This window comes from Hyperolius riggenbachi, chromosome 12, assembly GCF_040937935.1.
Source record: "Hyperolius riggenbachi isolate aHypRig1 chromosome 12, aHypRig1.pri, whole genome shotgun sequence".
NCBI lineage: Eukaryota > Metazoa > Chordata > Amphibia > Anura > Hyperoliidae > Hyperolius > Hyperolius riggenbachi.
The window spans coordinates 138,721,665-138,747,344 of record NC_090657.1 but is presented as its reverse complement, the minus strand read 5'-3'; the positions used below and the strand labels follow the sequence as shown (position 1 = coordinate 138,747,344).

Sequence of the window (25,680 nt, the reverse complement as noted above, 5' to 3'; positions counted from 1 at the left end):
GATAGATAAACTGGGTTTATTTAGTCTAGAGAGAAAACGTCTTAGAGGGGATCTAATTAACATTTATGAATACATCAGAGGGGAATATAAAAGCTTGGCGGATGAGCTTTTTGTCCTTAGGCCTTCTCAAAGGACTAGAGGACATGATCTGCGCATGGAGGAAAAACGTTTTAGCCATTTATTTAGGAAAGAGTTCTTTACAGTAAGAGTGATTAAGATGTGGAATGCATTGCCACAGGAAGTATTTATGGCACATTCTATACCTGCATTTAAAGGGGGCTTAGATGCTTTCCTTGCGTTGAAATACATCCACTAGGTAATGCCCAGTGATATTGATCCAGGGATTTTATCTGATTGCCATCTTGAGTCGGGAAGGAATTTTTTCCCTTTTGGGGATAACTGGACCATGCCTTGTAAGGGTTTTTCGCCTTCCTCTGGATCAACAGGGATATGTGAGGGAGCAGGCTAGTGTTGTATTTTGTTTTCTGGTTGAACTCGATGGACGTAAGTCTTTTTTCATCCCAAATAACTATTTAACTATGTAACTAAATTGCAGCCTTGGAGTAATATTGGAGATGTTTTTTTTATTATTGCATCCCACAATTATTATAATATATGTGGTCTGTCATTTTATTGCTTGTCTTTAAACAGACATTCCACTTTTGATACAGAAAAAAAAATCTCCTTTAGTTTAGTTATACAGTGGAAAGCGAAAGTTTGGGCAACCTTGTTAATTATTCGGTTCAGCGCCGCAGTGCCGAAAATCTCATGCATCCGAGCAACGTTCACCTTCCATTTATTCGCCTATAACTTTATTGCTACTTATCACAATTAATTGATCTATATCTTGTTTTTTCCGCCACTAATTAGGCTTTCTTTGGGTAGTACATTTTGCTAAGAATTATTTTTTTCTAAATCCATTTTAACAGGAAGATTAAGAAAGAAATGAAAAAAATTCATTATTTCTCAGTTTTTGGCCATTATAGTTTGAAATTAATATATGGTACCGTAATTAAAACTCATGTATTTGCCCATCTGTCCCGGTTATTACACCGTTTAAACGATGTCCCTATCACAATTTATGGTGCCGATATTTCATTTAGAAATAAAGGTGCATTTTTTCAATTTGCGTCCATCACTATTTATAAGCTTATAATTTTAAATAATATAATAACATACTTTCTTGACATGCATATTTAAAAAGTTCAGACCCTTGGGTAATTATTTATGATGTTTTTGTTTTTTTTTATTGTATTTTTTTTTAAAAAAATTAATAAAAAGTGTATGTGGGTAATTTTTGGTGTGGGAGGGAAATTGCTAATTTTAAATGTAAGATAAAGTAATTGTTTAATTAAAACTGTGTGTGGGTGCAGTTTACTATTTGGCCACAAGATGGCCACAGTGAAAAAAGTCCTGGATGCGAACGATGTCGCATCCAGGAACTAAAAAGTAGAGAAGAAGTTTCCTGGGGGCAGAAATACCGCGCTCTCTGGATAGAAAGCGTCGGTATTTCTGCGGAGAAGTTAGATTGGTGAATGGGAATTATATTCCCATTCACTGATCGGGGGGCTAGCGGCGGGTGCGCGCCCGATCGCGCGCACCACGCAGGCAAAGCAGCAGTGCCTATCTGGACAAGGAAGCTCGTCCAGATAGACCGAACTGGTTATCATGATTTTCCTGTATAAATTGTTGGTTGTTACGATAAAAAATGTCGGTTAAATATATCATATAGGAGACACACACAGTGATATTTGAGAAGTGAAATGAAGTTTATTGGATTTACAGAAAATGTGCAATCATTGTTTAAAGAAAATTAGGCAAAAAAGAAATGAAATCACTGTTTTGTAGAGCCTCCTTTTGCAGAAATCACAACCTCCAAATGCTTCCTGTAGGTTCTAAATAGAGTCTGAATTCTGGTTGAAGGTATTTTGGACCATTCCTCTCTTTACAAAACATCTCTAGTTCATTCAGGTTTGAAGGCTTCCAAGCATGGACAGCTCTCTTTAACTCACACCACAGGTTTTCAAAATATATTCAGGTCTAAGGACTGAGATGGCCATTCCAGAACGTTGTACTTGTTTCTCTGCATGAATGCCTTAGTGGATTTTGAGCAGTGTTTAGGGTCGTTGTCTTGTTAAAAGATCCAGCTCCAGCGCAGCTTCAGCTTTGTCACTGATTCCTGGACATTGGTCTCCAGAATCTGCTGATACTGAGTGGAATCCATGTGTCCCTCAACTTTGACAAGATTCCCAGTCCCTGCACACTGCCCTACAGCATGATGGAACCACCACCATATTTTACTGTAGGTATCAGGTGTTTTTCTTGGAATGCTGTGTTCTTTTTCCTCCATGCATAACGCCCCTTGTTATGCCCAAATAACTAAATTTAAGTTTCATCAGTCCACAGCACCTTGTTCCAAAATGAAGCTGGCATGTCCTAATGTGCTTTAGCATACCTCAAGTGGCTCTGTTTGTGCTGTGGGCAGAGAAAAGGCTTCCTCTGCATCACTCTCGCATACAGTATCTCCTTGTGTAAAGTGCGCTGAATGGGTGAACGATGCACAGTGACTCCATCTGCAGCAAGATGATGTTGTAGGTCTTTGATGCTGGTCTGTGGGTTGACTGTTCTCACCATTCGTCGCTTCTGTCTATGCGAGATTTTTCTTGATCTGCCACTTTGAGCCTTAACTTGAACTGAGCCTGTAGTCTTCCATTTCCTCAGTATGTTCCTAACTGTGGAAACAGACAGCTGACATCTCTGAGACAGCTCTCTGTAACCTTCCCCTAAACCATGATGGTGAACAATCTTTGTCTTCAGGCAGGGTTGGTCAGGGACACTAAGGGCCCACCAGGAAAGTTTCAGCCTGGGGGCCACCTGCCCCCGCCTCCGGCACGGAATCGCACCCCCCCTCCCCGCAGCACGGGATCGCTCCCCCCCCCCCGGCACAGAATCCCCCCCTCGAGATTTTGAGCTCACATATGCATGTAATCCAGAAATTTAGCACTATATAAATACATCATTTGGTAGGGCATTAGATTATGGTAGGGAATAGATTGTGAGCATTTCTGAGGGCAGTCCAGGGAGACAGACACATGTGTCCAGAGAGACAGTCCAGGGAGACAGTAGCCATGTGCCGATATATACCAGGATTAGGTAGCCAGAGCTGGCTGGGGAGGGCTGGGTGCTTTGCTGGGTGATACTGCCAGCAATGCAAGATGGCCTTAGAGTATGCAGGGCCTAAGGCAAGGGCCATATGAAGGGCCTAGTGCCTGAGTATAGTTTCCCCCTAGTATAGGTAGCCAGCTATAAGTGTCCCCTGCATAGGTAGTTAGATATAGGTGTCCCCAGTATAGGTAGCCAGGTAGGTGTCCCCAGTTTAGTTAGCCAGGTCTGTAGGTGTCCCCAGTTTAGTTAGCCATGTCTATAGGTGCCCCCAGTTTAGTCAGGTCTATAGGTGTCCCCAGTTTAGCCTGGTCTATAGGTGTCCCCAGTTTAGCCTGGTCTATAGGTGTCCCCAGTTTAGTCCGGTCTATAGGTGTCCCCAGTTTAGCCATGTCTATAGGTGTCCCCAGTTTAGCCAGGTCTATAGGTGTTCCTAGTTTAGTCAGGTCTATATGTGTTCCCAGTTTAGCCAGGTCTATAGGTGTCCCCAGTTTAGCCAGGTCTATAGGTGTCCCCAGTTTAGCCAGGTCTATAGGTGTCCCCAGACTAGGTAGCCTGGAAGGAGGAGCAGTGGCAGGCACAGAGCAGTGGGGAGGGGGCAGTCTCCTACCTCCCTCACCTGGGAGCCCTTCCTTCACCACTCCCCCTCCAAGCTAGAATGTATAGCGGCAGCGAGTAGGCAACAACTTACTACTTCCTGCATCCCGCGCTGCCTGCCACTGCTCTGGTCTGGTCTTGTCTTTACTAAAAATCTACTCAGGAGCACTGAAAAGGCATGGTGTTTCTTTAACAGTTTCACAGCATCAGAACTTTGTTTTTCTTACCCAAGCCTCATTTTTAGCTGCACAGAAGAAAACTGCCCGGGCATTTTTTCCCTGATGCTGTACAAAGCATGATGGGATTTCTGATGTTGTTGTTCTCATTCTGCTGTTTTGGTGCAGTTTTTTTCTTTGATTTTGAATTTGAAACTTGAAGCCTAGCGGGCGCAGCTGGGAGGGGTGATCAGGACACAGGACAGTTGGAACTGTGTCTCATGCTCCCTGTCACCTCCTTTCAACCAAAAAGATGGCTGCCTCCATGGAAAAGATGGCTGCCCCATGACATCACAAACATTTGCCTGTTCTTTTAAAACAGGGTGGGTAAGAGATTATATTACCTATCTATTTTAATTAACATAACTAACGTAACTTAATGACCGTGTGTTTGTTTAGGCTGAAGTTCCCCTTTAAATACTCTTTCTCAAAATTGGATTCACCTGTGTATGTAGGTCAGGGGTCACTGAGCTTACCAAGCCAATTTGAGTTCCAATAATTAGTTCTAAAGGTTTTGGAATCAATAAAATGACAACAGTGCCCAAATTTATGCGCCTGCCTAATTTTATTTAAACAATTATTGCGTACTTTCTGTAAATCCAATAAACTTTTTTTAATTTCTCAAATATCACTGTGTGTGTTTCCTATATGATATATTTAACTGACATTTTGTATCGTAACAACCAACGATTTATACAGAAAAATCATGACGATTAACAAGGTTGCTTAAATATTAGAGAATGATGCAATGTTATAAAAAAAACACTATATACCGTATTTTTCGGAATATAAGACGCACTTTTTCTCCCCCCAAAATAGGAAGAAAAAGTGCCTGCGTCTTATATTCCAAAGGCAGGGAATCCCTGACTTCAGAACCGCCTGCCGATGCCAACCGCCAATCCGCCGCATTGTCGGGGACTCCCTGCCTTGTCCCCCGTGTGGTCTGCCGGGTCCGCTCCCCCAGTAACAATAACTGCAGAGCAACTCACCTTTCTATGGATTCCAGCGCTGTGTAGTCTGCTGTGTGGTCCTCCGCCTCCAGCATGTCAGCTACACCTGTAAATGAAAAGTTAGCGCAGAGACGCTCACCTACTCAGCGGCAGCCGTGGCGGTGGCAGCACCATCTGCAGACATCTCTCCCGGGAGGCTTCCCCTAGTGACGGCTCCTGCTAATGATTCATTGAGTCATGGGGAATGACTCATTGAATCATTAACAGGAGCCGTCACTAGGGGGAGCTGCGCAGCTTCCCCTAGAGACGGCTCCTGTGAATGATTCAATGAGTCATTCCCCATGACTCAATGAGTCATTAGCAGGAGCCGTCACTAGGGGAAGCCTCCCGGGAGAGATGTCTGCAGATCGTGCTGCCCCGCCGCGGCTGCCGCCGTATAGGTGAGCGTCTCTGCGCTAACTTTTCTTCATTTACAGGTGTAGCTGACATGCTGGAGGCGGAGGACCACGCAGCACACTACACAGCGCTGGAATCCATAGAAAGGTGAGTTGCTCTGCAGTTCTTGTTACCGGGGGAGAGCGTCGACATGGGGGTGGGGGGACAGAGGACAGGATGGGGACTGGGGGGGCACACACATGGACATGCACAGGAGGGGGCAAACACAGGAGGACAGGAGGGGGACACAGGGACTGGAGGACCACACAGGGGGGGTGAAGGGGACACAGGGACTGGAGGACCACACAGGGGGGGTGAAGGGGACACAGGGACTGGAGGACCACACAGGGGGGGGGGGGGTGAAGGGGACACAGAAACACACACAAGGGGGGCAGGAGGGGACACAGACACACACACACAGGGGGACAGGAGTGGACACAAGGGGCCTGGAGGACCACAGAGGGGGGCTGGAGGAGACACACAGGACATGAGGGGACACATGGGGCAAGAGGATCACACAAGGTGGCAGGAAGGGATGCCACACACAGGGGGACAGAAAGGGACACATAGTGGACACAAGAGGACAATGGGGAGAACATGTACTGTACAATACGCTCCTGGAATATGGACACACCAGGTTTAGTATACACTGTATACATTTTTTTTCCCAGATTTTTGCCCTCTAAACCTAGGTGCGTCTTATATTCCAGAGCGTCTTATATTCCGAAAAATAGGGTAACTGAAAATAAAAATATGAGAATATTTTCTTTGCTCCTAATGTTCTAGTAATTATCTGTACTAAACAACCAATTCATTATATCATAATTTTTGTTCCCTTCAGTGTCTCTTTAAGATGCAGTTACAGTGCTTTACTGATATCTCTTCCCTAAAGAGACATTATAAGAACACACAGGCTATCTGTTGTTACAAACAATTCTCTGCAGCATCCTAGTATACACTGATCTTATGCTGGGAATACACCATGAGATTTTTTGGCATATAAATGGTTCGATAGATAATTTCCGATATGTCCGATCTGATTTTTGATCGATTTCTCATAAAAGTGAATGGAAATCGATCGGAAAAACAATTGGTAAAATCGATCATAATATCGACCGGACAGTAAATCTGCTGAAATATCTCATTGTGTATTCCCATCATTATAGATAAGGCTGTTTCTGAGCCCAGGCCATCCAGGCAAACCCCTGGGTACAATATTGAAGCCTATTTAATAATATCAGAAAGTCTGCAGTGCAGAGGACAATATATTACAGCTTTTGCAGAGCCCATGTGATGTCTTGACGCTTACTCTAAGTAGAAAATAACCAGGTCTCGACCTGGAATTAAAGGCTATAGAAGCTCAATTCTGTATTGTATCACAGCATAGGTACACACAATGTTTTGGCATGTAGGCCTTTGTCAAGTATCACTTGAGACCCGGTCATTTTCTACTTTTAGTTCCTTTGTCTGCACCTCCTTTAGGCCCAGGTGCTGATTGGTTGACTCCCTGGTGTTTTAACTGTTGGAAGCAGTCAAGTGGTTGGACAACCTATCTTCATTGAAATGTCTTGAAGCTTTCCGGGGGGGGGGGGGGGGGGGTTGTACTGCAATAATGGTACTCCGCTCCAAATGCACATAGAGTGTGCATGTGGGGAAGGGGTTGGTTGGGAGTCCCAGGTTCTTGTGCTGGGGCAGATCAGAAACAGTCTTGTGTATGAATCAGGTCTGATCTTTGCTCTGCCCTCTTCTTCCTGCTTCTGCCAGTGCCACTGTTGTTTCCCAGGCACAGAAGAAAATAGAAATGGACTTGCAGAGGCCAATGACCAGTCCTCACCAGAGACATTCAACAAGATGCTAATGGATCCAGCTATGCAAATTTAAAGTGAAGCCGAAGCTTGGGTTCAAAATCTACTACTTACTATTTAGAGAGAGAAGCCTCAGGATGCTTTCCCTCGGTTCTAACAAGCCCGCCATTGCTGACCGCTACTCACATCGGGGCCACACAGCTCCTCTTCCTACTTCAAGTGCGTGCAATGGCTGCACAAGCCCTACCTGCACATGTGCAGTAGCACGGGAGCCCGCAGCTGGCGGGCTCAGTCGGCTATTGCATGCACTTGAACCAGAAGAGGAACTGCGCAACCCTGATGTAATTAGCGACAATGCATTGTCCTTAATCTCCGGGGGGGGGGGGGGGGGGGGCTTGGGGGGCGCTCATCAACAGGGGACCAAGAAATAGCGACGCGGAAGCTTCAATAGGACCCTGAGGCTTCCCTCTCATTAGGTAATGAAAATTGTATGCAACTCAGAACTGAGTCAGTCAATTAACTTCCTACCTTAATTGGCCCAGTTTTCAACCTGCATACAATTTGCATTACATTTGCATGCAAGCCAAAAGTATTTGCATCTCGTTGACCATCTACAATCCTCACTACAAATCACAGGTATATAAGCATATATAAGCACACCTTTCTCAGAGAAATGGGCATCTGTGGGGGGTTATGGGGGAGCCAAGGAGAAACTGCAAACTTACTGACTTACAAACTGTTAAACCGAAAGTCATCTATACATTCACATTCCATTGTATTTGTCATTCATGTGTTAGGTGCTTTGGCCTTATTTGTCCCTGATGCTTGTTGGTAAAATACTTCTTTGTAAAATATTTATCTGTACAGCGCCACAGAAAATGCTGGCACTTTATAAATCAGTAATAGTAAAATTAATATTAATAGGGATAGTGGGGGAGTGCATAGGCATTATATTATAGCTGGTATACAAAGCACTCAGTATAGATGTCACTATGGGGAGGAAGTGCTTGTAAACAATAGGCAGCCAGGGGGTCTTTGATATTCTTCAGGAGAGCAATATCAGTAATATAATTCATTATTCATAAGGGAACCATCCAAGACTGACATTATATATTTATGTTGTGAAGATTTATTTTAAGCTCTATTTTAAGCTCTGTATATTGCAATGATTTTGTCTAATATTCGTTTAGTTTGCAGATTGTGTCTTTCTGTGCATGTACAAATGCAGACAGTTCAAAGGGAACCTAGCAGTCAGTGATGTTTTGCACACAAATGACAATATTGTTTTTCGAAGGGGATAGGAGGCGCCCGTATAGTGTGTTCGGTGTTCCCTTTATACAAAGAGACTCTGGGGTCCTTCACAACTAACAAGAAGTGAAGGCTTTTTCCAAGGAGCAGCGACCGAGCATTACAAAGAGACCGAGTGGGGACGGGACTTCCCTACACGCCTATACAAGTGGTTGCCTTATAGCAACCTACACTTGTGAGTATATTTACTCTTAATTTTAATTCCTTTATCTGAAGGTAATACACCATAAGGGCTCCTGGTACCCCTGCGGGGTTTTTTCTTTTTTCCATAACTGACCAGAACAAATGACAATACTTTGGGCCAAAGGCAGGTAGGATAGCTATATTACCTATATAGGCATTAGGAGACAATTTTATTTTTTTATGTAATTACAGCATGCAATTTCTCTTTAGCTTACAGTAATTCCTAGAATTTTTCTTATCAGCACATTTATAAAAGTGCTGATAAGGCTGAAATAACTACGTTTTGCAGACTGATTGGCATGACCAAAACATTTACCACTTTTATTAGTGTCCTCGGTACCGGTATTTGTTGCAAATAGCCTGTGCACCACTTTTGCTGTTTATTTGCATTTTCTAATGCAGAATTTGCAGCAAAACCTAATTAAGACAAAAAAAAGACCCTAGACAGAGCAATGAATCTAAAATCTCAGTCCAGCAGGCGATGGGAGACCGCAAGGCATTATACTGTTGTAGAGGCAGTCTGAGTCTGGACACTTACATGAGGGCCTGCACTGCACATCACTCCTATGTAGAATGAGAGCTTACCTACACAACATAATTTTTAAGTATTTAAAGGCCCTCGTATTACATGAAGCTGGTAAAATTGGCCAATCATTGGCTAACCAAAATTGGATGTGTGTACCAGGTTTTAATTGTCCAGTATTAATTTCCTCTTGCTTATAACATGCTTTAAAATATAATTGAAAGCCACATATTTGTGATTTAAAATTCTGTGTATCAATGAATGACATTCAGTGGACTTTCAGGAGCCTTTTTCACGCACCCCACTGATAACTTTTAAAAGACAGTTTTTTAAAAAAAGTGTATACGAATTACAACTGTGATTTACGCTGTATTCCTAGTCCAGTGACACATGTGGGCTGTCATGCATGTGGCTGTGTTTGCCTCATTGAATAGAGCTACCTTACAGGTCCTGACCACAAGGATTGTGCATCATGCATTTCATTGGAGAGAAATACTATATCTGTTACTCAAACCTCTGAGACACTTCATCTAAAACTGGAACAACTTTAAGCTGTGCCTGCCTCATTCTGCCCTGTCCCCTCTTCCATCTGTCTAAATGCGTCAGGACATTTGTGCTTTGCCCCTCCCAGCTTTCCAGCTCTTCCTCTTTAGCAGTTTGTCAACCAGGTCAGTTGAGAAGTTAATGTGTTCCTCTCTGGGTAACGTTACAGTTCTGATGGTTTAATGAGACGCTTGCTAGCATGGATAAAGCTAAAATAATATCTGTACCTATTATTTTAAGGGTCAGCCCCTTCACCGCTATACTGATATTTCATGGCTGGCAAGATGCTATTATTGTATGAATCATTTATCTATTTATGCAGCTCTTTGGACTCTGGCAGGCATAACTTTACTGCTCAGTTATTCTAAGAAGCACAGCTCAGTGTTTCTCAGTATTATCACAGCATGTACCCCTTACAAAATATGGGCTTTGCTGAGCACCCCTTACTTTAAATAATGTATTCTCAAGTACCCCTTGACAGATTTATTCATTAGGATTACTCATTATTGGTGTATAAATGTTTTTCAAACAGTCATTTATGCTTTAAATTAACTAAAATAGATAGAGAAGGGCCCTAGGTAGATAGTGGAGGGCCCTAGGTGAGTCCTTTGGTCCAAGGGCCAAGGTTAAATCCTAACCTCTGCATCCCCTGTAACTATGTCCATGGTTATTAGGTCTGTACACCTCTTATGCCCATCAATAAGGGTAATGTTACAGTTTGCTGGCTGCCATGAAGTGTTGATGCAATAGGCATTGAATGAGCACAACATTTGTAATGTATTCCATTTAAATTGCCAAAGTCATCAGTTGTAGAAGTTTAATTAAGTCTCTCTCAATGGTTAGTTGTTCATCTTATGCTATTTAAGCCAGAAGTCTAAACCCTCGTACACACGTGTGATAACTGTTGCCTGCAGGAATTGGGATTGATCCTTCCGGGGGAAGTTTGGGAGCCTAAGCCGTACAGACACGTCACTAGCCTGTTACTATGGGATGGGTTTGTCGGAGGGACAATGTGTGGCACATGACAGAGTGGGAGGGGTAAGTAGGCGAATAATGTGATCAGGGGCTCTTTGGCAGTGCCTAAAGTAGGTGACATCAAGCAAACACTGTACACACACGAGATGCATTCTAGATTCTTGACCAAGGAGGTCTTTGTCATCCGGCTTGGTCTAGTGCATGGGGTCTCAAACTCAATTTACCTGGGGGCCGCAGGAGGCAAAGTCAGGATGAGGCTGGGCCGCATAAGGGATTTCACAGTCGGCAGCTCCCAGTCTATCCCCCCCCCCCCCCCCCCCACCCCCCCCCCCCCCCACACACACACACTCCTGGTCCCGGTCCCTGCATTGATTTTTATTTCAAAATCAAATTCGCACTGAAGCGAACTATTTTGCTTATTTTACCTTATAGTTCGCTTCAGTGCTCCCATTACAAGTAATCCGCTGTGTCCGCGCCGTAAAAACTAGGGCTGCAGAGCCCCAAATCGCCCAAGGGGCAATCCGCTGGCATTTTCCTGGAAGGGGCAGAGCTTTCAGCTTCAGCTCTGCCCCCCTCCTGACGTCAATTGCGGCGCCGCCTCTGCCTGCCCCTCTCACTCTTCCTTCACAGAGAGAGGCGGCGATCCGTGCAGGCGATTGACGTCAGGAGGGGCAGAGCTGAAGCTGAAAGCTCTGCCCCTTCCAGGAAATGCCAGCAGATTGCCCCCTGGGCGATTTGAGGGCTCTGCAGCCCTAGTTTAGCGGCGGGGATGCGGCGGATTACTTGGGAGTACTGAAGCGAACTATAAGGTAGCTTTTGCCGGCGCGGGCCACAAAATATTGTATCGAGGGACCGCAAATGGCCCGCAGGCCGCAAGTTTGAGACCCCTGGTCTAGTGTATGTGCATATATTAAAAAGGTAACTAAAGAGACAGATTCTTTGATCAACAGCAGCAAAAGCTAAGGGTGCATATGCGCTTTCAATTTTGAATGGCAATCAGTGGTCAATTTTACCACCTCCATGTAGTTTGAGGGCCAACAGATTTTGCATACCATAAACAGATTCTGTAGGTGAAAATGAATGAAAGTAGTAATATTGGCCAATCATTGGCCCACCAAAATTGGATGTATATACGCTGCCTTAGAAAATATAACTGGGGACTTGGTAACAGATTGTCATAGGTCCTACTGCTAGAACCCTATCCAGTCCTTAGCTTGCACTAATGGTCACTGAACAGCCTCAAGCAGTGGTCTGCAAACATAGCTTTGTAGCATAAAGAAAAAAAAAACAAGTTATAGATGTACTAAAAAACAGGGCTTCTGAGTGTATACCTGGCTGTTCAGGGAATGATCTGCATATTCCATTCATTGCCCTGAAGTGATGGATTACAGGCATTGCTTACTGCTTATGAGATGGTGAAAATTGCAAACACTTTCAGTTTTAAGAAGGAAACAATTTAGTTATCTTACCATTAAAACACTAGAGTAGGTAGGTTGTGCCTAGGATGAACTGCTTATTCCACTGAACACATCAGTAGGTACAGAAACACTGACTGAAAATTAAAATTAAGCCTGATACACAGGAATTTTGTTGACCTACCAGCATATTGCATTGCAAATGCTGATGCTGGCTAAGCCTTGTGGACTTCCATGTGGTTGTGGAGCTTTTGAACCATGTTATTGACCCATGTTTTACATATTAGAACAAATAAATTAACTATTGTGCCTACATCTCCTGTGTAGAACTATTAGAGTCAGTACATTGTAAGGCCAATAATTCCACAGTAGATACTGTACTGAGACTCAGGTTGCCCAGTAAAGGTAGTCCTAGACCTGGGAAAATACTCATGTGTGGAAGTATTATTATTATTAAATGGTCTGACTACTGAAAGAGTTATTCTGGCCAGGTTCATTTAGGTTTGCCTGTGAAGGTTCTCATTTATCTACATCACGAGATAGTCACAGAAGAATAAGGTAGTTTCAACTAAACACATTTGCTATGTTGTTTTGTCATTAGTACAAGTGACCCACTTGTATTCCACCATATTAGGATACTAGGATGACACATTATGCAAATGTTAATTTGGTTGGTACAGTAGAGTAGTGAATAGCACTCTCATCTTGCAGTGCTACGGTTCCTGGTTGAAATCTGGATCAGGACTCTGCATGGAGTTTGCATGTTCTCCCTGTGTTTCCATGGGTAGCCTCCCTCACCCCCAAAACATACATATAAATTAATTGGCTCCTCTCACAAATGGAATTAGACTACAACAGGGATATTAAACTATAAGTATGGTAGAAATTAGATTGGGAGTTCCTCTGAGGACAGTCAGTGATGTTACTATGGACTCTGTAAAGTTTTGCTGAAGATGTCGGTGCTATATAAATACATTATAATATTTTAGATTGTGGGTTTTGCTGAGGATAGTCAGTGACATGACTGTGTACTCTGTAAAGTGCTGCATAAGATGTCAATGCTATAGAAATACTGTACATAACGGTAGGACATTAGACTATGACTATCGTACTCCCTCCCCCCATTAGGGTTGTGTCCTCCTTCAACATCTTCAAAAAGGCCCTCAAAACACACCTTTTCACTTTGGCCTACCCCTCCCCCACCACTGGTGCTCTAAACCTGCAGCTGAACTCTGTTCCTCTATCTTTCTTGTCCCTACCCCCTACCTCTCCCTGTAGATTGTAAGCCTTCGGCAGGGTCCTTCTCCTTGTGTCTCCTACCTGTTCATGCACCTCCATTACTGTACACCCATCCTATGGATCTGAGTGAATTCTTGAGTGAACTCGGCTTTCCTAATCTCCATGCTCCTATCCAGTGACTGACTACGCATTACCTTGTACTCATACTGTGCTGCGTGATCTGGTTTGCATGCATTCTTGTATTGTCTTATTGCTGTATGTCACTGAAATATTGTCTGTAACCTTAACGAATGTCCAGCGCTGCGTAATATGTTGGCGCTTTATAAATACAATAAATAAATAAAATAAATGGTAGGATTAGATTGTGATCTCCTCTGAGGACATTCAGGTATTACTGTATACTCTTTAAAGTGCTGCAGAAGATGTCAACACTCTATAAATACACAATAATAATAATGAACTGGCTGAAGGTGTGCATTGACTTTAAAATGTCTCTGGGTAAAGACAAGACGAGAAATGCCACACCTTCATCCAAACAACTAAAACAATGCTTAATGAGTTTTGACTGGCTCAGATCTTTATTTGAGCAATCAGGCAAGCTGGAATACCTCACCCCTGCATTATCGTTTTCCTCAGATATCTTTCCATAGAATAAGCAGGATAACATAGCTGACCTGAGCACACCTGTTTGTACTGCAGATGAGGAAGGGATTCCCCCGGTGATGACTGGATCATTCCTGCACATTCTGCTGCCCTCTAAAGCAGGAAGTTAGCGTCAGCTTTTGATAGATAATAAGTAGAAAGGGAGCCTAATAGGTACAACTGAAACCTGCTGAGTAAATGAGTTATCAATGTACTTTCTGAAGCCGGCAGCCTGGAAATTTCAGATAAAAGCCTTACCCTGGAGTAGAATTAATCTCACTTTTAAGACATCTTTTTTGATGAAAGATGAAAGCGCCTAAGCCTCTTTGCTGCTTATATATTAAATCCTTAAAATATTTTCCTAGACACAGCTTTCAAGACACGACTTTCAAGAGGGGCCTGTAAAGTATGGATCGTGAATGGGATCCTACAGAAGGGTAAATATATACCCAGCATGATCTGTGTCATCATATTTCATGCATAATACCTCTGCACATGTGTGCTTTTTTCATTTTCACCTATTTTATCTGTGGTTTCCACTAAATATTGTTATAGACCTGCAACATTAAAGTTATGAGCCGCTACAGAGGTGTAGTTGATGGCGTTCTTGCCTTACAGTGCAACGGTCCCAGGTTATAATGTCAGCCAGGTCACACTCTATTAGCAATTTATGTTCTCTCGGTGATTGTATGTTGATCCCTCTAGGACAGGCATGGGCAAACTTGGCCCTCCAGCTGTTAAGGAACTACAAGTCCCACAATGCATTGCAGGAGTCTGACAGCCACAGTCATGACTCATAAAGGCAAATGCATTGTGGGACTTGTAGTTCCGTAACAGCTGGAGGGCTGAGTTTGCCCATGCCTGGTCTAGGCACTTCCGTTTCCTCTCAGGAACAAAATAAGTTCATTGGTTCCCTTCAAATTTGGCCTTAGAGGAGCTTACAGTCTAATCCTTACTATAGGCATACTCTTATGTGCCTAACATGGTCTGCGAGACAGTGACATGACTGTGTACTCTGCAAAATGCTGGAGAAGATGTCAGCACTGTATGAATACATGATAATATTATAATACAGCTTATAACTATGGTAGGATTAGATTGTATGCTCCTCTGAATACATTTAGTGACATGACTGCACACTCTGTAAAGTACTGCAAAAGTTGCCAGTCCTATATAAACACATACTAATTATGGTATTGACTATTCCTGTAGACCCAGCACACTACATGTGTACATGAACAGGTAATCGTACACAGATGTTTATTTGTGTGTGCATCATTCTTTATGTATTCCATTTTTCATAGTGCAGTGGCACACAGCATGTTCAATGATGCCTTTTTGGCAATCACATAAAACTCTGCAGGTTTGTGACTAGCTCAGAATGGTCACATGAAGTATGATAAAATGGCCCTTGTTCAATTCACCTTTTCTCATAAGTTTTCTCCTGAGATATAATTTTGCATCTAATGTTAAAAAAAAAAAAACAACTTTTCAGCACTCTGCACTTGAAAAAGTACCTAAAATGTGCGAAAAAGTAGTCAGAATTATTATGAGTCGTTTCTTGGTTTCTGATGGCTTAAAAGGCAATTTACTTGAACGGGTGTAAAAATATCACCTAGGAAAACTTAGGAGAAGTGAAAACTTAGTGAATTGAATAAAGGCCAATAGCTCTATGCAAAATGCATGTAAACACATACATATAAGATGTACATTTCTTCCAGAGTAAAAATGCACTATAAATTTATTTTTTCATATTTTGCTCTCACAGTAGGTAGTTAAAATATGATGAATCTGAGACATATTGTACTAGTCCATCTCCTCATGGGGGAATTTTAGCAGTTTTGTTCTTTACAAAAGCACTCCCCAGAAAGGATCTATATCAAGATGCTGGCCAGCCTCCCTACCCGCTTGCTATTTTGGCAGTTGGACTGAGAATCTGCTGTTCAGTAAATTGTTTTGGAAAAAAAAGAAAACCTTGAGAACCTCCATGAGGAGATAAACTGGTCCAAAACCAGTCAAATCTGTTCCTACTGTGACAGCGACATAGAAAAAAAAATCTATAGTGCATTTTACTCTGGGACAAATGTACTTCTTAGTTAAGTACTTTAAATGTTAGATTTTTCCACAGTAGTGGTCGTTTCCTGAGTTACATTATAAAGGGTGTTTCACCATGGATGAGGCTTAGATATACCATACATGTCAAATGCCACATGATAAACTATGTACACCCATTAAAAACTATTTTATATGAGTCATTTTGATCTTACTGATTCTCTGTAGAGAACTGAACCTTGTGGAATGCATGTAGAGTGTAAGATCTTAGTGGGGCTGATTTATTAAGACAGGTGTAAAGAAAATCGGTGCAGAAGTAGGAGGAGCTGAGCAGAGCAATCAATCAGGCTTTTCATTGCATTACGAACCTGAATGGTGGACACCTCCTTATCTTTTACTCCAATTTTCTGTGCATTTCTCTTGAATCATCCCCATGCAGTACCAAATGTTAATGAATCACTGTATATTACCAAATCTGCCTGAATTTCTGTATAGAAATGCCATAACCAAAATACCAGACAAAATGCCTGCCCCATCTTATTGTGTTATTTCATATTCATGTACTGCATTTTTTGGACTATAAGACACACTTTTTCTCCCCCAAAAAGTGTGTGTGTGTAAGGGGGGGGGGGGGGAGTCACTGCGTCTTATAGTCCAAATGCAGGGAGTTCCTGACTTGTGAATGCCTGCCAACACGAACCTCCAACCCGCCGTAATGTCGGTGACTCCCTGTACTGTGCCCATGAAGAGGAGGACACGGGACAAACGGGGGACACAAAGGGGCATAGAGGGGGACACAAGGGAGACACAAAGGGGCATAAAGGAGGACAGAGGCGGACACATGGGGGACAGAGAAGGACACAGGGAGACACGAGGTACAAGGGGGCACGAGGTACAAATGGGGCTTAATCCACAAGATGCCCCTTCACCATGGATGCACCAGATTTAGTAAATATTTTTTCGAACTGGTTTTTGTCCTCTAAACCTAGGTACGTCTTATGGTCAGGAGCATCCTATAGTCCAAAAAATATGGTAAGTTATAATAAATGTACAATTTCTTCCACCAAAATAAATACACTCTCCTCAGAGTTTCTGCTATCAGGAAGTTTCCCTCCCAGCAGAGTAGTCAGGATTGTATTAAACATGTGTAACATTAAAATCCCTTGTACTGCTTTTCAGAAGTAACTAAAAATGTAGCCAATAATGCACAAACCATTTTTTTTATAAATAATTATTCAATATTTTTATCAGAAAAAAAATGAGTTAGCACAGAACGCCTGTGAGTGTCAGAGAAGGCGAAAAGGCATCATTCCAAAATATACTTTCATCTGATGGGATTTGAATGCAGCTCAGAGCTTCGAAAGTTTTACTTAAACTTTTAATGGTAGTTTCAGTTTTATAAATAACATTGAAAGTTGAAGAGAGAAAGTTTACAGAGCAGAGCATCTGGGTGTGAAACCGGAAAGAGAAGAACTCTCTGCAGACAGCGAGATGATGGTTGTACTTGGTGAGCAGAGCAGAGACAAAGAGGATTCTGGGAGGCGCAAGACAGAGCAGGGGGGATTACTCTATCTAGCAAAAAAGTGTCAGACGCAGTGTAATGTACAGGCTAGCGTCACAACGCTCCACAGGAATGTCCCACAGCTTATTGTACACCTTCCATCATCTTGAGGAACTCTGTGGAAGAGACAAGAAGAAATGTTTTAGATGTTTCATCAACCAATAGCGCATCTAACATTAGAAGCAAAACTATGTCTGATTGGCCTTTTACAGGGCTTCTGCCATCAGAACTTCCACCTTAAATACAATAGCATGACCTGTACCAGTCTAAACCAGTAACAAACCCTTTGGTAAATTTCTTGATTTTTTTTCTTTTTGAAAATATGTTTGCTAAATGGTCTTGCAACTTGCATAAATTACTAACTATATTTAGGCAGTGGTGGGCCTCCTATACACAGAAGTTTACTTTTTTTTCCATGTTAATACAGTAGTTAGACTCTTGGCCAACAACTGTTTATTAAGTCCAGGATTTATGTTGTGTTTTTCTGATTTTCTGTTTATTCATCTTTATGCTTCCAGTGTAGGCAGATTTTGGTAAAAGTATCACACACAACCACAATAATTTATGAATCCTTAAATGTCTGTATTTACCTCTTTATAGCTCAGTTGTACTGATGTGAGGATGTACAAGGTTAAAAATTGGAATATGCGCAATGCTGTTTAGAACGGTTAACATGATCTTCAACTGCCATTTAGAATTATTTATTTAACATCTAACCAGACTTGGCAATGGGATCTGTTATCAAGAGCTGACTAGTTCCATTTGGACTCTTTTTTTGTAATCATCAAAAATACTGAAATAACTTAATTAGCCCATCCAAAAAAAAACATGATACAGTTTTGTGTATGTTCTGGAGAGTTTAAAGGTTAATAGTTGCAGGCTGTGTACACCTGCAGAAGCACTTATAAAGGGTCTAACTCTCCTTGTTAGATAGTGATTTGATGAATTGTTGAATGAATGAATCATGAACACTTCAGTCTGGACAGGAACTTTCAAAACTGTGAACAGAGGTGAGGATTGTGGTGAGTTTAATTCTGGAGCTACTTGGAGGTATCAAATGTGACTGAAAAAGTCAGACCAGCAAATATAGCTACAGCTAAAATATAACTTTTATGTGGGCCAACCCTTTGAGATGGCATTCACACAATTTGCTTGTGGAGATTTAAAATGTTATTATAAAAAGCAAATAAGGCACAAATATGCCTGGCCGGAACACATGCCAAAGTAACACTTTGCTGTCTGAAGCACAAGGCTAAGCTCATAAGAATTCTCCAATCAAGAAAGTTGCATCTGCCTTGTAGAAGGACGTGTGAGAACAGAACTCACCATCAAAGTCAATCTTTCCATCATTGTTTTTGTCTCCATCCTTCATGAGCTCTTCAATCTCCTCATCTGCGATGCTTTCTCCTGAAGAGCGCAGAATCTCAGCAAGTTCCTCACCATCAATGTATCCATCAGCATTCCTGATAGAAAGGAAGATAAATAACCTCAGCTACAGTCCAGAGATGCTGCACAGCTTTAAAATAAATTAATAGTTACTGTTACTAGTGTATAGGTACTGGTTTATGAATATTGAAAATTGGCCACTACTGACTTGTCAAAGATGCGGAAGCATTCAGCCAACTCCTCTTCACTTTTTCCTTGAGCATCCTCTTTCATCTGGCGCACCATCATGACCAAGAACTCTTCAAAGTCGATGGTACCGCTGCCTGAAAGATACAATAACTTTTACTTATTCTGGTGCATTCCTGAGGCCTATCTTCATGTAGATGTATCAAAGGCCTTTGCCCTGCAGTATTCCTCAAATCAGTCATTGTCACAAATATCCACTCTAATTGATCGCCTAGCCCCACTAAGAACTATCAACAGGGCTTATCTGCTAGAACCCATAGAACCGTGATTTTCTGATTCAACAGAAATCAGCCAATTTCATCATTATGGTATGTCTGTGTTCGTTTAAAATGACTTTAAGTTTACACAATCTAAACTATTTTTTTTTACTGATTAGATGCTGAATGTCTAGGATGGCAGGAATGGCCATGAGATGGCTATATATTCCTGTCCATGTGGCCATTATACAGCCAGTCTTGTAACTTTAACATACAAAACCATATGTATAGACGCTACAGCCAAATGAAACGTGGGTAGACAGATAAAGACATATAGAGGATAGTAACTAATCTTGATGAACACATGGCTTTGTGATATATATAGATAGATTGACCTAAAAATGGGATTTGTGTCCTGGTGAATGCTACATAAAACTGTACATGATTTGTACTGACATATCTGTTGACTATAAGTTATTTCAGTGTAAACTTACCATCTTCATCTACTTCCTCAATGATGGCATCCAGCTCTTCTTTGTCTGGGGTCTGTCCAAGCATCCTCATGACAGTTCCCAACTCCTTGGTGCTGATGTCACCGCCACCATCTGTGTCAAACATGTCGAAGGCGGCCTTGAACTCTGTTGTTAGAAAAGAAGAGGATATGTATCTCAGTTTTCTGGAATCACAAAATATTATACTTTATCCTATACACATACCACAAAAAAAAGATCCCTTCTTTTTGCCTCATATTTTAAGCTCCATTTTTCGTTCCACAGTTGTTCAGTTATTTTACATTATACTATGTCTCCTTCTCTACATCTCATCACTGTCTAATATTTACACAGCATACTGCCCATATCCTGCAACTAGTGTCCCTCAGTGACCTCAGTCAAAATCCAGTTTGGTCTTCAAAATGTTATTGGTTATCTAACACTATTTAGATATTTGTGTAACATAAGTCGGGAACAAAGAGCAGACACTTGTGGTCATAGCACAGTGCAAGCAATTATATAGAGAAACCCATAAAACCAATCAGAAACCAGCTTCCGTTAGTCTGTCATTTAACTAGGCAACAGCTGTATTTAGATGGTTTTCTATAGTTTACTGCAAAAAAAAAAAAAAAAAAAGTTCAATAAAACCATTGGCTGAATGCAATGGTGATGCTAGAGAGATTTTTTACTAGAGTATAGGTTGCCTGTGAAACTTTTTGTTCTTTCTCTTACTTGTGCAAATAATATAACAATTATGCAGTTAGGCAAATGATCTACCAAAACAATGAAAGATACACGTTTGATTATACATTTAAGTCAGAAGTACAGTGTGGAAAGCAAATGTTAATAAGCCCAGCTAAGATTAAAAGCATGTAACGTGTATGTAATATTCCAAGGTGGTTTCAAAAATTTCTGCTTTGGATCTAAAAATGAAACCTGGACAACACAGAGGTAATTCACAAAAGGAAATGTGTGAAAAAGAAATGTGTGAGGCTTCATTGTGACCTCTTTAATCATCCAATGAGGTTCAGAGAAATGTAAAGGTACAAGAACTTCTACAAACATGCTGAAGTGATCTCAGTGAAACCTCAATATTCTCAGCATTTCTGCTTTGGTGAATCACCCCCATCTCTTCTTAAGAAGAAGTCAAATTAATATACAGCAGCATTGGTCTAGACTCTACCAATAGACTAAGTATAGATGACTTACCAGCGATCATTTCCTCGCTGAGGAAGGACCTCGCGTCCATCTGCTGGTCTGTAGGCTGCAAACCAAAGATACGTTCATTACTGATCCATCATCCATTAACTCTTAAGGAAAGACTTAGCTATAAAACACTGCTCCACTTTCCAGTGAAGCCTTCAGAAGACAGCTAATGCAGATTTGTGCAAAGTAAATGGACAAGGACATTCCTTCATGAGGTGCATCCAGAAATATAAAATATCCACAAGAGATGGTAGCTCAGGCAAAAAACGTCTTCTGCAGGCTCTGTGATTCAGGTCCAAAAATCCCACCCATTCCCCCATACAGAGCAATTGCTTCATTAAAAATAACCAGCAAAAAGAAAACTGAAGGTGCATTGCAGGGCACAAGAAAACAGGAGATGGGATGAGGAGAAGTTGGATGTTTGCATAGACACCTCTAAATCGCAGACTGACCTGCGCCATGGTGCCGGTTGATACAGGACTTCGTCACAGTCCTGTGTCCTCTGATGACTGAACCCCAAGAGTTTGCTGCAGGTGCCCAGAAGATAAGAGCTGGTATAATTAGCAGACTCTTCAAGGCTCCTTATAGGGAGAGGAGCTCAGAGGGGGATTGAGTTACTTCTTCACATACAAGCCCCCTAAGACTGGCAGAGATGGAGATGGATAGAAGCTGCCAAACTACTAAATATACTCTCTGCAGACAGAGCAAGTTTCCCTAAAATACAGAGATGGGAAACGGACAGTACATATTGACTTACTTTACGTTCTGCTTCTATTTATTTTCTACTACAATTATTTATCCTACTTTTCTAGTATGGCCCTACTGTTTCTACTAACTTTAGGACCCTCTGTAGTGGTAAAGCACAATTCGTAGATATTTTTAAGGCACTGACATTCTGGAAATACTTAAACAAATCAGTAGTTAAAGCACTAAGGGGTCATTCACCATCCTTAAAATTTGCGTGTGTTTTGCATTTTTGCAAAATCTCCTTTGTTGCACATCTAATGTATTTAAATGGCACCACATTTTTTCTGCATATTTCTTTCTACGATTTCCTGCTTTTTAAATTCATGCAGCAAGCCTGCTTTTTTCACGTGTGATTTGCCTTAAATGCAAATCAATGGCACAGCATAAAAATGGTGTTTTGTATTCAAAAAAATCTTGTGCGATTTTGGAGTTGAGTCGATACATTCCCATTTAAATTATGTTCATTGGTATGTATGGAAAAATCGCAATCCAAAAATTCATATACAAAAAAGGCAAAAACAGTTACGAAAGTTCATAAGAAAAATACCCCAAAATTTGCAAAGGCAAATTCGTGAAATCAGATAGGCCCTTGAAAGTTACTCTCATTGGAAGACCTAATTTTTCTCATCTCACTGCCTGTTCATACTAAAAAGTGGTAGACCACTCAGCACCGCCTCTTCCCCTCCACTACCCACGCCTCTTTCTTCACTGATACAGCGCCACGCATTCACACTACTCACAATGCAGTGTATTACTGTAAAATAAAGCATCTAGGCAGAAGGACTTCTCAAGGGGCACCGCTGCAAAACTTTTAGGGGCCCCCCTTCCTACATTGAGAACACCAAGGCCCCCCAACGGTGGGGAGGAGCAGTCCAGACTTCTTCCTTCTCCACCAGGGCCCCTCTCCCATGCTCCCCTGGCTGTGTCAGACACACAGATCAGCTCAGCGGCACTGACAGCTGGAGCTTACCTCTTCCACTGTCGCTCCAGCTGCAGCCACTAGGTGGCCTCTGGTTTCTGCCTTCCTCTTGGTCTCAGTTTCGCTGAAGACATAGAGAAAAGCAGGGATCAGAGAGGACAGTGACATCTAGTGGCTGCAGCAGGAGGGCCAGAGAGACGGTGGAAGAGGTAAGCCCCAGCTGTCACTGCCGCCATGCTGATCTGTGGGTCTGACACATCCAGGGGAGCACAGGAAAGGGACCCAGGTGGAGGAGGGGGAAGGAAGAAGATCGGCCCCTCCTACCTGCTGGGTCCTACTCCCTGGTTGCAGGGGCTGCTACCTTGTAGTCATACCAGTGCATACGGGCACAATTTGGGTTTGCTGTAATAGGCAGCACCATTAGCTTGTACTGAGTTTATGCCTCTGTGCTCCAGCACAGCCCATCTACAGCCAGTACCATCACCGAGCATTATGTACCGCTCAGCAGTGCTGATAGCATGAATAGACTTCACTGAAAAAGGAGCAAGCTTTGCTTAAGTGTACCAGAGCTGACGATCATAAAAAGTGTTATACAAACCTGGGGCTTCCTCCAGCCACATCCGCACGATCGCTCCCACGCCGCCGTCCTCAGCCTTCTCCCGTTACTTCAGCCAGTCGGAGCCAGTCTACGCAAGATAAGTGCAGAGAGCGCACTTCTCTTACGTCAGACTGGCCACGACTGACAGAAGTAACGGGACCAGATACCGGAGGAGGAGAAGGCTGAGGATGGCGGGTGTGGGAGCGATGGGGCTGGAGGTAGCCCCAGGTAAGTATAAAACTTTTATTAATTGTCAGCTCTGGTTTCCTTTAAAGAGAACCCGAGGTGGGTTCTAAGAATCCAATTAGCATACAGAGGCTAGGTCTGCATATAATACCCAGCCTCTGTCGCTATACCGTCTCCCCCCTGCGCTCTGCTATGCCCCATAAATCAATCGCCATGCTGGAGAAGGCTGTTTACATGTGAAGTGTCAGTCTGTCGCTCCCCCGCCTCCTCCATAGCGCCAGTCCCCGCCCGCGTCCCTTCCCTCCCCGCTGATTGGAGGGAAGGGACGTGGGCGGGGACAGGCGCTATAGAGGAGGCGGGGGAGCGGCAGACTGACACTTCACATGTAAACAGCCGGCTGGCGACATGCTGCGTGTCGCCAGCACGGCGATTGATTTATGGGGGACAGCAGAGCGCAGAGGGGGGCTGGGGGGAAACAGTATAGCAACAGAGGCTGGTCATTGTATGCAGAACCAGCCTCTGTATGCTAATTGGATTCTTAGAACCCACCTTGGGTTTTCTTTAAGGGAAAACTTCATTAAGTGTCACTGGACTGGGCAAATAACAGGGATAAAGTTTCTAATTTATACCTTTTAAAAATGTACTTTTCAAAGATTAGCAGGTACATAAGTTTTAACTAGAACTGGGCAGTAAGATGCTAATAATTCTGGCTTTTATAAAAATGTAATGCACATTATATGCAGTTTGGAACTTTGCCAGTTAAATCTATAGGAAGTGGATTTGATTGGCCTAATTCCAGCTCCATACAATTAAATTTACATTGCATTAAATATACTCGCAAGATGGAACTATTTGTATCCCATTGATCATCTCTACAAATTTTTAACACATTATGGAGTTGTCCTTCCAGTTTTCAGTAGAGGACAGCACTGCGATCAATGCTAAAAGTGTTATTTATTCATCATGTCCAATGTTTCAGAGCCAAAATAGACCCCTTTCTCAGGGAATACATTCTGTCCAGTCCAGTTCCTGCAACTGTGCTAAATCATCTTTAAGGTTTAAAATATACCCCACACCCATTTATACACACAGACACAGTGCAGATTAGCTACATGAGTCAGCTACTGACACTAGATCTGACAATCTTTTTCTCATACAGAGACGGTTTTAGGTATAACTAGCCCCTAGGCAAAAATGAATGTAGTACTGACTTATGGGGCCCCTAATAATTTTGAGGTCCTGGGAAATTGCCCAGTTTGACCCTATGTAAATACTAACTCTGTCCTCATACTATATATAGCTTTCTCTTCACACTAGATGGTCCTCACCTGAGGTGGCTGCTCTGATGAGAATCTAGCTTTTCTGTGCGGCCCTTGATCCCCCCCCCCCCCCCCATGCGCCAGTGAAAGATCCTGCCTGCTGGATCATCTCATTTGAACACCTGAGGAGTCGATTGTTCTCCCTACTTACACCTCCTGCTCCATCATGCATCGTCCCTCACCCCCCTCCAACGCAACAGAACATGTCAATGACTACAGGCTAGCAGAACAGCTGTACACAACTCTGCCCCAAAGTGCCGCTCGTGGAATCGAGTCCTGATCTCTGCAGGCAATTGTAATTGTATATATGTGCACACCTTCCCCTACCCATAATCCGTTCAAACCGTCCCTTAAAACCTACCTCTTTTAAACTGCCTGTCCAACTTCCTCTCTAGCCCATCTTCTCAACATCAAGTTAATAACTAGCATCACCTCAGCCACTGACATCTACTTTATTGCATTTGATTTTCCTCACCAGTTAAGCCTAATTGAGTCATTAGAATTCTGTTGCATGAACCAATCAGTTTATGATCAGATTGGGTGACAGTCTGATTTCTGTGTCCCATGCCAGCTAAGCCAGCTTGGGAGAATAGTGACTGGCAGCAATTGTCCACTGCACCACTGACTAGAATGTTTTGACGTGTTGTTGTTCTGAAGCTTGAGCTGTGTCACCAGCATCTGCTCACAGCATACTGCTCATACCTCTCACAGATTGTTTGGTAGAACTGGGCATTAACTATCCAATTGATCTTTGCGTAGCATGATAGGGCATATTTATTT

At 42.5% G+C, this 25,680-nt stretch overlaps 2 protein-coding genes across 7 annotated transcripts in view; one reads left to right on the top strand and one right to left on the bottom strand.

The window, feature by feature from the left end:
* Nucleotides 1–25,680, top strand: part of SNX21 (sorting nexin family member 21) — a 368,146-nt gene that overhangs the window by 161,709 nt on the left and 180,757 nt on the right. For 4 of the 5 annotated variants that reach the window (XM_068263250.1, XM_068263247.1, XM_068263246.1 and 1 more), the window contains one exon: nt 14,358–14,429. The exons of the other annotated variant lie outside the window; for it this stretch is intronic. The gene's annotated coding sequence lies outside the window, so the exon portion shown is untranslated. The remainder of the gene's footprint in view (nt 1–14,357; nt 14,430–25,680) is intronic. 5 annotated transcript variants of the gene reach the window in all.
* TNNC2 (troponin C2, fast skeletal type) overlaps nt 17,405–25,680 on the bottom strand; it is a 49,848-nt gene continuing 41,572 nt past the window's right edge. Inside the window, exons 1-6 of one of the 2 annotated variants that reach the window (XM_068263258.1) lie at nt 21,584–21,690; nt 21,135–21,189; nt 19,929–20,072; nt 19,200–19,314; nt 18,932–19,068; nt 17,405–17,721 (exon numbers count right to left, since the gene is read on the bottom strand). In XM_068263258.1, coding sequence (XP_068119359.1) covers nt 17,690–17,721; nt 18,932–19,068; nt 19,200–19,314; nt 19,929–20,072; nt 21,135–21,189; nt 21,584–21,592 — 492 coding nt within the window. In that variant the 5' untranslated portion in view covers nt 21,593–21,690 and the 3' untranslated portion in view covers nt 17,405–17,689. Of the gene's footprint in view, nt 17,722–18,931; nt 19,069–19,199; nt 19,315–19,928; nt 20,073–21,134; nt 21,190–21,583; nt 21,691–25,680 lie in introns of those variants that run through there. The other variant, XM_068263259.1, reaches the window with a different exon arrangement.